Source organism: Schistocerca piceifrons, chromosome 1 (assembly GCF_021461385.2).
Source record: "Schistocerca piceifrons isolate TAMUIC-IGC-003096 chromosome 1, iqSchPice1.1, whole genome shotgun sequence".
NCBI lineage: Eukaryota > Metazoa > Arthropoda > Insecta > Orthoptera > Acrididae > Schistocerca > Schistocerca piceifrons.
In genome coordinates, this window is record NC_060138.1 from 763,749,739 (window position 1) to 763,762,310 (window position 12,572).

General features: G+C 39.1%; 1 protein-coding gene across 1 annotated transcript in view; it reads left to right on the forward strand.

Annotated features, from left to right (window-relative positions):
• The window catches only part of LOC124774927, a 127,675-nt gene that overhangs the window by 58,710 nt on the left and 56,393 nt on the right, over nt 1-12,572 (forward strand). Inside the window, exon 5 of the mRNA XM_047249612.1 lies at nt 8,368-8,493. Within this exon, the coding sequence (XP_047105568.1) occupies nt 8,368-8,493 (126 nt within the window). The remainder of the gene's footprint in view (nt 1-8,367; nt 8,494-12,572) is intronic.

Sequence of the window (12,572 nt, forward strand, 5' to 3'; positions counted from 1 at the left end):
TTAGGGCTGCTGTGCAAACTTCAGGTTGGGAGCCAGTTGAGGCGCTACATCTCAAATTAAGGAGTCTGCATAGGAGGCCTTGCAAACAATTCATAGAAGTGAAATTGCAACGGTGAATCAACCCATGAGTGTGACGTGACTGACCAGTTTGCTTGTGGTATCAATGAAACACAAGCCACAGTGTGACCACATGGAATCATTGTGAATAATAACTCAAAAGCAAGGAGCATGTCTACTTGAAAGTGAATGTGACTGGATTTGAAAGAGGAGCCAGTTTCTTCAGTAAGATATTTGTCCCCAGGAAAGTCCAAGAAAGAAGGAATGACCATTACAGTGTCATCAGAGACCTAAAAGAGGGTGAAGTGCTGTTTCAGCCATTGCAAATACATGTCCCAATCCTCTTTGGCTATCCACCTGGGAAGTGACCACAGCCTGTATGGGATAGGTACCATGAACCTGCAGTCGATCCTTCACAGGTTGAATTTCCTAATGGAACAAATCAGTTTCCTACTGCTGTTGGAACTGCTGTTGCAATTGCTGCTGCAAGAGCAACTGTTGCTGTTGTTCCATGAGCTGAACAATTTTGCATCTGTGCCATGCTACTAACCTCTTTCCTTGTTGTCAGATATAGTGACCAAAATCTGACAATCCCAGGAATGACTCAAGAACCCACAGAAATTGGCTGACTGGCCAAGACTGTAAACATGAGTTGTTTACTCACAGGAGGAGAACAACAGGGGAAAGACAGTCAACTGAGATGACACAGTTGAATAACAAGTCCAACAAGTAATCCAGTAGTGAAAACCTGAGACATATCAACTACTATGACCAAAACAATGATGTGCAGTGGCAACAGTACTTCAGTTCAGTACAATCATGACCAAAGATAAAGCCACTGCACTTCTAACTTTAAAGGGTGACCACAAGCACTGGAAACACAGGCATGGCCCTGCAGCCAGCACTGCAGTGATGATGCCAGCACTTGCACATGCAGCAGTAGCATTTTTTTGTCTAAATCTGCCACTGTGTTCCCTGAAAGATTCAATATACAGTAGAAAACACTTTCCTATAAAAATTAAAAGCATAAAAGGAAAATGTGCAATGTGATGTCCTACATGACTTGGTGTTTGATCCTCTCCTGTTTTTTTCCTGTGTTCATGACTTGTCAGTGACATTAAAAGCTATTCATAATCTAAAATGTATGCTATGTAATGATCATATGAAACATCAAGACAAATTTAGCAATCCTAAAAAAAATCAGATAATAGTCAGTGAAAATCAGATACTTGTGTTGAGCAGCTAGCTCAGCAGCCTACATGCAATGGATATATCTTAGACCTTGTAACTACATATATGCAAGACCTTATTGACAATGTCATTATAGAAATGGGGATTAGTGATCATGATGTCATTATAGCAACTATGATTACAAAAGTTAACAAATTAGTCAAGAAGGCTAGGAGAGTGTTTATGCTAGACAGAGCAGATAAGCAATTATTAACATCTTACTTAAAGAATGAATTGGCAACATTTAGTTCCAGTAAGATGGATGTAGAGGAATTATGGGAAAAGCTTGAGCAGATTGTAAATCAGGGGGTCTGGAGAGTTATGTGCCTAGTAAATGGATAAAGGATAGAAGAGACTCACCATCGGCAGATGCTGAGGAAGCAGAGGCTGTTGCACTATCGGTTCAAAAGTGAATGCATAAATGACAATAATTGAAGGTTAGAAGAGATTCATGCATCTGTGAAAAGATCTATGTGCAAAGCATCCAACAAGTACCCCCATCACACAGTAGTAAAAGATCTGGCAGAGAACCCAAGAACATTCTGGTCATATGTAAAATCACTAAAGGGACTAGAGCTTCCATTCAGGTCCTTGTTGACCAGTCTGGTGTGGCAGTTGAAGATATCAAAACAAAAGCTGAAGATTTAAATTTCATGTTGAAGAAATCATTCACAGAGAAGGACCATCCAAAAATACTGTCATTTAACAATCAGACAGACTCCTTGTTGTACAACATGGTGATAAGCATACCTGACATAGAGAAGCAACTGAAAGATTTGAAAGCAAATAAATCACTAGGTCTGGATGGAATCCCAGTTCAATTTTACAAAGATTACTCTACGCCATTGGCCCCCTTGCCTAGCTTGCATTTATCATTAATCTCTTGCCCAACACAAAGTCTCAAGTGACTGGAAAAAAGTGCATGTGACTCCAGTATATAAAAAGCTAAAAGAATGGACCTACAAAATTACAGACCAATATCCCTAACTTCTGTTTCCTTCAGAATCATTGAACATATTGTCAGTTCAAATATAATAAACTTCCTTGAGGCTGAGAAGCTTATTTCCACGAATCAGCATGAATTTAGAAAGCACCACTCATGAAAAACTCAGCTTGTCCTTTTCTCACACAAGATACTGAGAACTATGGATGATGGTCATCAAGCACATTCCATATTTCTAGATTTCTGGAAAGCATTTTACACAGAGCCTGACTGCAGGCTGTTAAAAAGGCATGAGCATATGGAATAAGTTCACAGATACATGAGTGGCTCAAAGATGTCTTAAATAATAGAAACCAGTATGTTTTCCTCAATGGCAAGTGTTCAACAGAGATGAGGGTATCAGGAGTGCCTCAGGGAAGTTTGATGGGACCACTGTTGTTCTCTATGTACGTAAATGATCTGGCGGACAGGGTGGGTAGTAATCTGTTGTTGTTGCTGATGATGCCATGGTATACGGTGAGGTGTTGAAGTTGAGTGACTGTAGGAATATACAAGATGACTTAGACAAAATTTCCAGTTGGTTTGATGAATGGTAGGTAGCCCTAAAAGTTGAGTGACTGTAGGAATATACAAGATGACTTAGATAAAATTTCCAGTTGGTTTGATGAATGGTAGGTAGCCCTAAATGTGGAAAAATGTAAATTAATGCAGAGAAGGAGGAAGTTCAAACCTGTAATGTTCAGATACAGTATTACTATAGTCCTGCTTGACACAGTCAAGTCATTTAAATATCTGGGCATAACATTGCAAAGAGACTGCATATAGGATGCTGGAGTGACCTGTTCTTGAGTATTGCTATTTGGCATCCTTACCAGGTCAGATTGAAGGAAGAAATCAAAGCAATTCAGAAGCAGGCTGCTAGATTTGTTATGGTAGGTTTGAACAACATGAGAGATGCTTTGGGAACTCAAATGGGAATCTCTGGAGGAAAGGCGATATTCTTTTCGAGAAACACTATTGGGAAAATTTAGAGAATTGGTATTTGAAGCTGACAGCCAAAGGATTCTATTGCCACCAAGATACATTGCATGTAAGGATCATGAAGATAAGACACAAGAAATTATATCTCATTTGGAGACATACAGATGGTCATTTTTCCCTCGCTCTGTTTGCAAGAGGAACAGGAAAGAAAATGACTAGTAGTGGTACAAGGTACCCTCTGCTGCACACCATATGGTGGTTTGAAAAGTATCTATGTAGATGTAGATGAAGATGTAGACATTTACAACATATTCACATCAAAGACATTAAATTTTTGTATGCAAAAACTCACATTACGAAAAGTTAAACAAACACGATTAAAAGTAGCAGAAACAGATTTTGTTGGTCATACAGTAAATGAAATACATTATGTCAAATTTATTGGTATTTTAGTGCATCACAAGCCTAAATGAAGTCACAATATTAATAAACAGATCAGGATATTTAGTTTGGCATTGTTCCCACTTAAGAAACAGCTTATTCTATATACTTTCACTTCCTGTCATCCTAGCAGTCATCTTTTGTGATAATGTACCAAAGTTTACGAAGTGTTACTTTTGAAGATTTAATCAATAAAAATATTGTATAATTGTATAAAAGGGAAATTCAATCATGAACACTAATAAATATGGAGACAGAACTTTTGACCAACACTAACCTTCAGGAGGCAAAATGTATAGCACTGTCGATAAACACACATAAAAGTAAGTGCACTACATGTTGCTCAGAGCTAACAATTTCTTCATCATGGGTAAGTAACAGACGTGTTGGGGAAAATTAAAAGAAGGCCTGGTCTCTCAGACCATGTTTGTGGCATAGTGACCTGCATATATGGCTGCTATGCTTAGGCCCCTGGTTTGATTCTTAGTACTGCCAGGACTTTTTCCTTCGTAGAAAGACTGGACTGAAGTGCACTCAACCTCATGATGCCAGCCGAGTTGCTACTCAATTGAGGCATACTGGCTCCAATGTCAAGCAAGCCATCGACAACTGGGAGAGCAGACTGCTGATCCCATGGCCCTCCAAGCTGCATACAAATGATGCCATCGGTAGAGAATGACGCAGCTGGTCCCATTTAGCCAGTATGGGCCAGAATCCAGAGCTTTGCTTGCCTACAAGTCACTCAGACCCCAAGAAGAGGAAGGCCCTCCTGTATTGAGGACAAAGTCTATCCTTGTTCTCACCACATGTGGGCCTCTCTCACCCTGGGATCTGAGTGACTTGCCCTTCCTATTAACCTTCCCCAACATGTCCTTTACTTCTCCTCGATGAAAGAACTATTAGTTCAAAAGCCTGGGTAGTGCGTCTCTTTCAAAAATACATAATAGAACCTCCTACAAGGATTCCTTAATGAATTTGGGGTTCATATACTCACATTTAATACTGTACCTTTTTAAAAGCGTTTGTGGCTGACAATGAAAGTACACCACCATAATACAAGAAAAAAACCACTTTCCACAAATTCAGTGATGCTGAATACATAATGTAATATAAAAATCTATATGAGGATTGATAACTATCTGCTAAAGAGAGAAGACATTGAGCAGCAGGCAAACGTGTGGAAATGCACAGTTACTGCCAGCTGAGCTTTTAGAGGTTCTTGGGAGCTAATAAATATATAAATATGTGTGTTCAAGTACACATGCACACATGCATACATTCACTTGCTGTTCCATTACTGCAGCCCAACATCTACCAGTCCTGTCCTGCAGCCTGACTGGAAGTTCCAGTGTTGCTCTTTATGTTTTTATATATAAATATTCTGTGTGTGTGTGTGTGTGTGTGTGTGTGTGTGTGTGTGTGTGTGTGTGTGTGTGTGTATGTGACTGTGTGTGTGTTTTAAACAGTAGTAAAAATATGGCAACTAAATAGTGTAAGTGGAAAATCAATATATTCTTCAAGTTAACAATTTTTCTCCTAATTGTATAAGATTTTCTTCTGTATATAGTGCAGCTGAATGTAATCAGCCACAACTAATTCTTAATAGGCTACTCTTGGATGGTCCATGATAGTTACAGCTCTCAGTAGATGTTTGCCTTGCTGCAATGCACAGTGCTGAAAATTCTTTCATGCCAGCTTCTGCAGAACATGCTTAGTGAATGGAAAAGCCAGTGATTCAAAATGTTTGGCTATCTTTATGCTAGTGTTCTTCATTCTATTTGATTAGGATATATTTTGACAGTACAGTCAATTTCATAAATTTTATTACATTTATATCTTTCATATAAATGAATGAGAAATGAAAGATAAGATTGTCACCATGAGACAAAATGGATAGGCCATACTCAGAATGTGATCATGAAGATGAAGTGGTAAAATTCATGTTTAAGGATTGTAAAGGTGAAAAACTTCAACTAATGACAACTACTAGGGAAATCCCTTTGAAAATTCACGCAATTCTCAATAAAACAGTACAAAAATTTCAGCTCGATGCTGATTGATAATGGATTATTATTGCAACCTGTAGGAGAAATATGATGGCATCCCTAGTGTTAATATATTTTTTTTAATATAAAATCATTCATTCATTCATACATTGTGGTTCATTCAGTTTAATATAACTGAAGGATCTGCAGCTTTTTTTTCAAAATGATGACTTTCCTATTTCTGTTACTTAGCTTAAGCAAGCAAGTATGGTGTATGTCAGCTTCTCATGTTTCCACCTTTTCTGCTATTAAAGTTCAACACTTCATAAAAATTAGCCCACAAACCTTGTTTGGAAAATGAATTGATTTTTTCTGCACTTCTCCAGTACTGTAAATAACTGGAGAATGAAAGTGGGATCATTATGTTTAAATATCAATGGTATGATAACTATTGAGTCTGTTATCATCTTCTTAATTTCTCTTTCATAATCCATCATACTTTCTTCTTCAAATAGGTTCAGTGTTCTAAGAGATCTAATTCCTTGCTATTGGTTACTGCAGTATAAAAAGGTTTCCTGTCTGTGCTGCATATTAATATTTTGATTAATAGTTGCAGATGTTTCACATATGTTCTTTTGCAGTCATACTTCACAAGTTAAACCAGGATGACCTACTACTTACAACAGAACAAAATAGAGTCTGGATTACAGACCGACATTAACACACACCAAAGACCCACCTTGGATACAACGTGACCACCAATGCTCATGTTGCATTGTTAACTCAAATATGTGACAATTACATATGGATTGTTTACATAAAAAGATAAAATTTATAAGTCAGTAGTATTTTACAGCACTTACATCACAGATATTCCTCAAATTATAATCTAATATATGTTTAAATAGAACCAATAATAAATGTGAATCATTTCAAAGATTCTTTCAAAATTAAAGGGAACACAACATTTCACATTTAAAATATTTTCTTCTTATACATTTTAGAATATTAGTACTTAAGTGAAATAATTTTCAATAATCTATTTAATCATAACAAAGTAAACAACAATGTACCGGTATATGATTTTATAAGTACTTTTGTGTATTGGATAATCTGGTTGTCTGGGTGTGCTGGGTGCTTAGTGATCGTGCATATCAGATACTCGAATTATCACATGTTCCAATTTGTGGTGAAAAAAGGGTCATTGACCAATTCCATTATAAGCTGACATAACCCATATGTGCTTACTTAAGCTAAATAGCAGAAATAGGAAAATCAGCATTTTCAAAAAAAGAGCTGCAGATTCCTCAATTATATTAAACAGCTGCTCTTTATCTCTTGTTGCATTTTAATATCAACATGACCACAGAGATATTTACAGTAGAACAATAATTATCTGTATATTATAAAAACAAAGGGATCTGGATTGGGAGACATTTGAAGATCAATGTTAACTATCCCACAAAAACCTACTTACAAAACTTCAAGAACCACTTCTTAGTGAAGAATCTAGGCATATAGCTCAGCATCCTATGTACTGCCCTCTTAGGGTCTGTGAGTATGAGATTAGACTAATGATGGTGAACACAGAGGCATAACAGTAGACTTCATCTTGTCTTCATATGTGAGTGGAACAGGAAGAAAACCCAATACGTAGTACACTGGGCAGTACCCTTTGTCATGCACTTCACAGATGTTTATGTGTAAACACAGATAACAATTATTGTTTGCTATGCAGCTAACAGGTAAGTTCAGTTCCTAAATGTAAATAAGATTGGCTAATAATAGGTACTTTTAATGATGTTTTGAATTATTATTGTGTCTAAGGTTGTTGTAGTATGAGAAATGGGTGCTTGTTGAGGACCAGAATGTAGTAACCCTTTTTCAGCAATAAAATGCTGCAGTGTTATCTGCTCATGTAACCCAGCAAAGATTGTAGTGAGTGACTGTCATCAAGCTATATAGTATTGTTATTTGCCTCCGTGACATGAGTTCTGTTGTAGTTGACAGAACTGCTTCTTAGAAGAAGACCAAATTGTCAGGAAAGATTTCAGAATTTATTACAAGTTTCAGTTTGTGTCTCCCGGTGTGAGCCCTTTGTCAGTTTGAGACCTATGTATTTAACACTATCCCACAATGACAAGTTTCTGCTCTCAATGAAGAATGGACATTTAGGTATCTTGACTTTGACAAAGAGCACTGGTTGCATTTTCCAAATGTTTACATTGTTTTCCAAACATTTCTCTGTTCTGTAATAATCTCATGCACTTACCATATAATGTACTGAAAATTTCTGTTTAATTAAAAAAAGTTTGTCACTTGTACTGGGGGTAAATAATTAAATCATCCTCAATAATAAGTTACCATTTTAATATTATATCCTGGACACATTTGATCATGCTTGCATAACAATCTCGCAGATGAGGATATCATGTTTTGTTGCAAGCTAAAAATAAGTTAAGAAACTGAAAATGAATATTCCGTAATTTCACTCCCACAGTTTAGAATAGAAATGGATGATAATAATTCAGATGCATTTTTCACTCCCACAGCTTAGAATGTAAATGAATGATATTAATAACTCCAGACCCATTTTATGTATTGTGATGCCACATAAAATAGATGTTATAGATTTTAGAGCTATGATTTGTTTTTATTTTTTCCAAAAATTAAATCAGCCGTTAAAATTATTTTTTTCTATGTAAGTATTTTTTCTTCTCTTACTTGCAGTTTATGTTGATTTCGAAGCTGGTAATACACCTCTGCAATTATCAGTTGATGCCACTACCACAAATACTTTTGGTCGAAGATGGAATATCAAGGTGACTCAAATAGAATGTGATTCAGTAAACAGAGGTAAGGACTGTTTAAACTTCTATTGTATTGCTCTATTTCTCAATTAATACACAAACGAGCTAATAGAAATGTTTCTTCTCAAAATTAAAGACTTTTGGATTAAAGGAGACCTCTAACCAAAACACAAAATTGTTGAGTTGTTGACGGGCACATACACAAAGAAAGAAAACTTGCTAGCTTTTGGTGTATACATAGAGCAGGATGGATGAATAGAGCCAGTACTGCATTTCGGTAGGTGCACTAAGTTGTTGTGATGGGATGTTATATTGGATGGAATGGGTAGAGGGAGAGAGGTGAGAGGCAGGGACAGGGGTTGGGGTTAGATTTCTATTGGTTCAGGAGAGGCAGCTGGTTTGCTGGCTAGGATGTGAGAAGGAAGGGTAGCAGGTACATGGGCAAGGCATGTGATGCACAGTTGCTGCGGCCAGTGAGTTGCAGCACACACTGAAGGTGACATGGGGTGTCCAGCTTGTTGATGTCCTAATCCCACTATCCATCAGCACCCATCCTACTCACAGTGGGCCCCCCATCAACGCCTCATAGCACCCAGACCTGGCATACCTGACCTCTCAATTTTCAACATTCTCCAAAACTTACTCCCAAAACTCCACAAAAATAAGAACCAGAGCGAACCCAGCACAGTGTTGTAAACCTTTCCACCAAAAACCTCAGTTGCACAGAAGTTCCAATCCTATCCAAATGCCACTCCTTCAGCACCACACAAATTTGCCCATGTTGGACTTGTCAAAGACTTACTCTCTTTCTCCCAATTCCTACAGTGGAAAAATGGTTTTGCCCAAGCCCTCCAATCAAAGCCACCTTAATCCCAACACTGAACCTTGCCTCCCTCAGTTCATACAATCATTCAGCTGTGACCCTCCATACGTCCCACCTAATTACCTTTCTGCCCATCTTCCAGGAATTCATTACTTCTAACTTGATCTCACCATCCTTCACCAGATCCCTTCATAAGAACACTAACCTTTCAACATAAGAGAGGACAGCCATAAATGATCTGAAAACAGGTGCTGACCTAATCATCCTGCCTGCAGACAAAGACTCCACCAATGTTGTGATGAGTCACACTGACTACCTGACAGAACACCTCCTCCATATTTCTGATTACTCCACCTATAAGCTCTGCCATAGGGATCTCACTCCAGAAGTCCAACATAACCTCCAATGCCCATTGAAACTTACAGGCTCTTCTGAGAAACTATCCACTGAGTCCATCTACCTCCTTACTCCATTGACACCTCACACCCAATACATCCACCTCTTAGATGTTCCCCAAAATCCACAAACCCAACAATCCTGGTACCCCTTTGTGCTCCACCTGCAACAACTTCCACTCCTGTCAACCAGCATCTTAAAACAACTGCTTGAAACCTAACCTCCCACATTAAAGATACTAATCACTTCCTTCACCATCTCTCCACCATTCCTGCTCATCACTATTGGTACCACCTACCTAAACAAAAACATCCCTCATGCCCGTAACCTTGCCACTGTTGACCATGATCTCTCTCAACATCCTTCAGAGTCAAAACCCAACAACTCATTCCTCGTACACCTCACAGACTAAGTCCTGACTGACAACAACTTTTGCTTTGAAGAGGAGATTTACAGATAAATTCACAACAGAGCAATGGATGGGCATCCATATGACACCCTTCTATGCCACACAGTTTATGGGCCATCAAAAGGAAACCTCCTAGCTTCCTAAAAACCCCAACTCTTAGTCTGGGTCAGATTCATTGCTGGTATCTTCACGATTTGAACTCAGGGCCAAGTTACCCTAATCTCATTGCTTCACAACCTCAACACATTTCCCATCTGATTCACCTGGTCCCACTCAATTCAACATGACACCTTCTTTGATGTTGACTTCTATCTCTCTGAAAGCTCTATCCACATCTCTATTCACATTAAACTCACTAACAAACAATAGTGTCTGCATTTTGACAGCTGCCATCCCTTCCACACACACACATACACACACACACACACACACACACACACACACACACACACACACCACACACAAAAACCATACAGCCTGGCCACCCGCAGATGAAATATCTGCAGTGATGAGATGTCCCTTTCCCAGTATGCTGAAGGTATCAGGAAGGCCTTCACAGACATGCACTACCTTCCAAACCTAGACCACAAGCAGATTTCCTGTGCCATATCCTCACACACCTCCAATACTCAAACCCAAGAATAAGCTACAAAAGAGCATCCCCCAGTCACCCAGTATCGTCCAAGAGTGGAACAACTGAACCAAATCCTTCATCAGGGAGCTATTATATAGCCCTGAAATGAGGGACATCCTACCTAAGATCTTTCCCTTTCCTCCTAAAATGTTCTATCTCCCACCGAACCTACACAATATCCTAGTCCATACCTACACCCCTCCCACTCCCATCCTCTTGCCACAGGGGTCATATCCAGCACTTACTACTAAAGTCCTGTCTCTGGGTCATCCTATCCCATCAGAGGCTAGCAACCTGTGAAAGCAGCCATGTCATATACAAGCTCTGTTGCAAACACTACACAGTTTTTTTTATGTCTATATGACTACCAACCAGCAGTCCACCAGGAAGAATGGTAACTGCCAAACTGTTGCTGACCACCTGTAGTGGAACATGCAGCTGAAAAGAGCATGCTCAGTTTCAATGGCTGCTTCACAACCTGCACCATCTAATCCTTCCCTCTAACACCTGCTGCTCTGAACTAAGCAGATACAAGTTATCTTTACAACATATCCCTCATTCCCATAATCATCTTGCCCTCAGTCTCTGGTCTACAAGAGCAGAAATTCTCTTGGTGAGGTCACAGTAACCGGCCACAATGGGATGTTCTGGGAGGTTGAGTTTATTGACTTTACAATGTGTGTAGAAAGTAGAAGAGTGGAGGGTAGTAGTAGTAGGGGTGGGGGAGAGATAGATTTGGGGTGGGGAGTCTTTGTTCTGGAATGAACCTAAGGGTTTCAGGAGAGTCTGGAGAAGAATTATTGACTTATGGAATCCTGGGGAGAGGGTCAGGGATGGGCTTAAGGATTTCAGGAGAAACTGGAGAGGCATGCTTGGCTTGTGGAACCAAAATGGCCTTACTAGCAAATAATCCATCTCCAACTGCAAGCCCTCCTTCCACAATGACCTCCATCTGTTCAGGTTTCTCCATCCTTAAACCTCACCAACATAATACTGCAAAACCATGTTAGTCAGGCCCATACTTTCTTGCAATAATTCCTCTCCATCCACAAAATTCTCCTACTATGCAATCACAATCCTATCTCACATGCTGAAATTCTTGCCCTCTAGGAAGTAGAGCATCATACACAATGCCACCTCAAAAAACTCTCCACCCTCTTCACTTCCTACTCCCACCCTGGAATACCACTATCCACCACCTCTACAAGAAGCTCCAAACCTCCCTCACATACCTGAATAACCCTATCTCACAGACATATTACATTTTCTCCACCTTTAAAAACTTCCTCCCATCACCATACAGAATCCAAAACCTAAACAGAACAGAAATACAGTCATGAACCTTTCCTCCATAAGTCTTAGCCCTACAAAAGTATCAGTCCTTTTCAAAAGCCTCACCTCTTGTCCCACTCCCAAATTCAATCATACATGACTTGTTAAAGACCTTCTCTCATTCTCCCTGTCCCTGTAGTGGAAACACTTTTTCACCACCAACCTCACTCAACCAAAGACCAATGCTGAACCTTGTCTCACTCAATTCACTCCTCCATCCAACTGTGATCCTCAAAATTTCTTAACCTCGAACCATGCCTCACAACATTCCCCAAATCCCTCAACATCCAAGCTAACCTTTGTAATGTTACCTCTCTTGTCCGGGGAACAAATATTAAATATCATCAATTATTTTATATCAAATTGTGACATGTGTTTAAAAACCTGTGTGGTCTTCCTGGTTTCAATAGGGGACCACAAGTCCCCGTCGGTCTGTTCACTCTATTAACAGAGCATAAGAGACTTAAATATTTGACAAAGAGAAGGTAACTTCACAGTACAAACATGAAATAATTTACTTAACTTACCTTG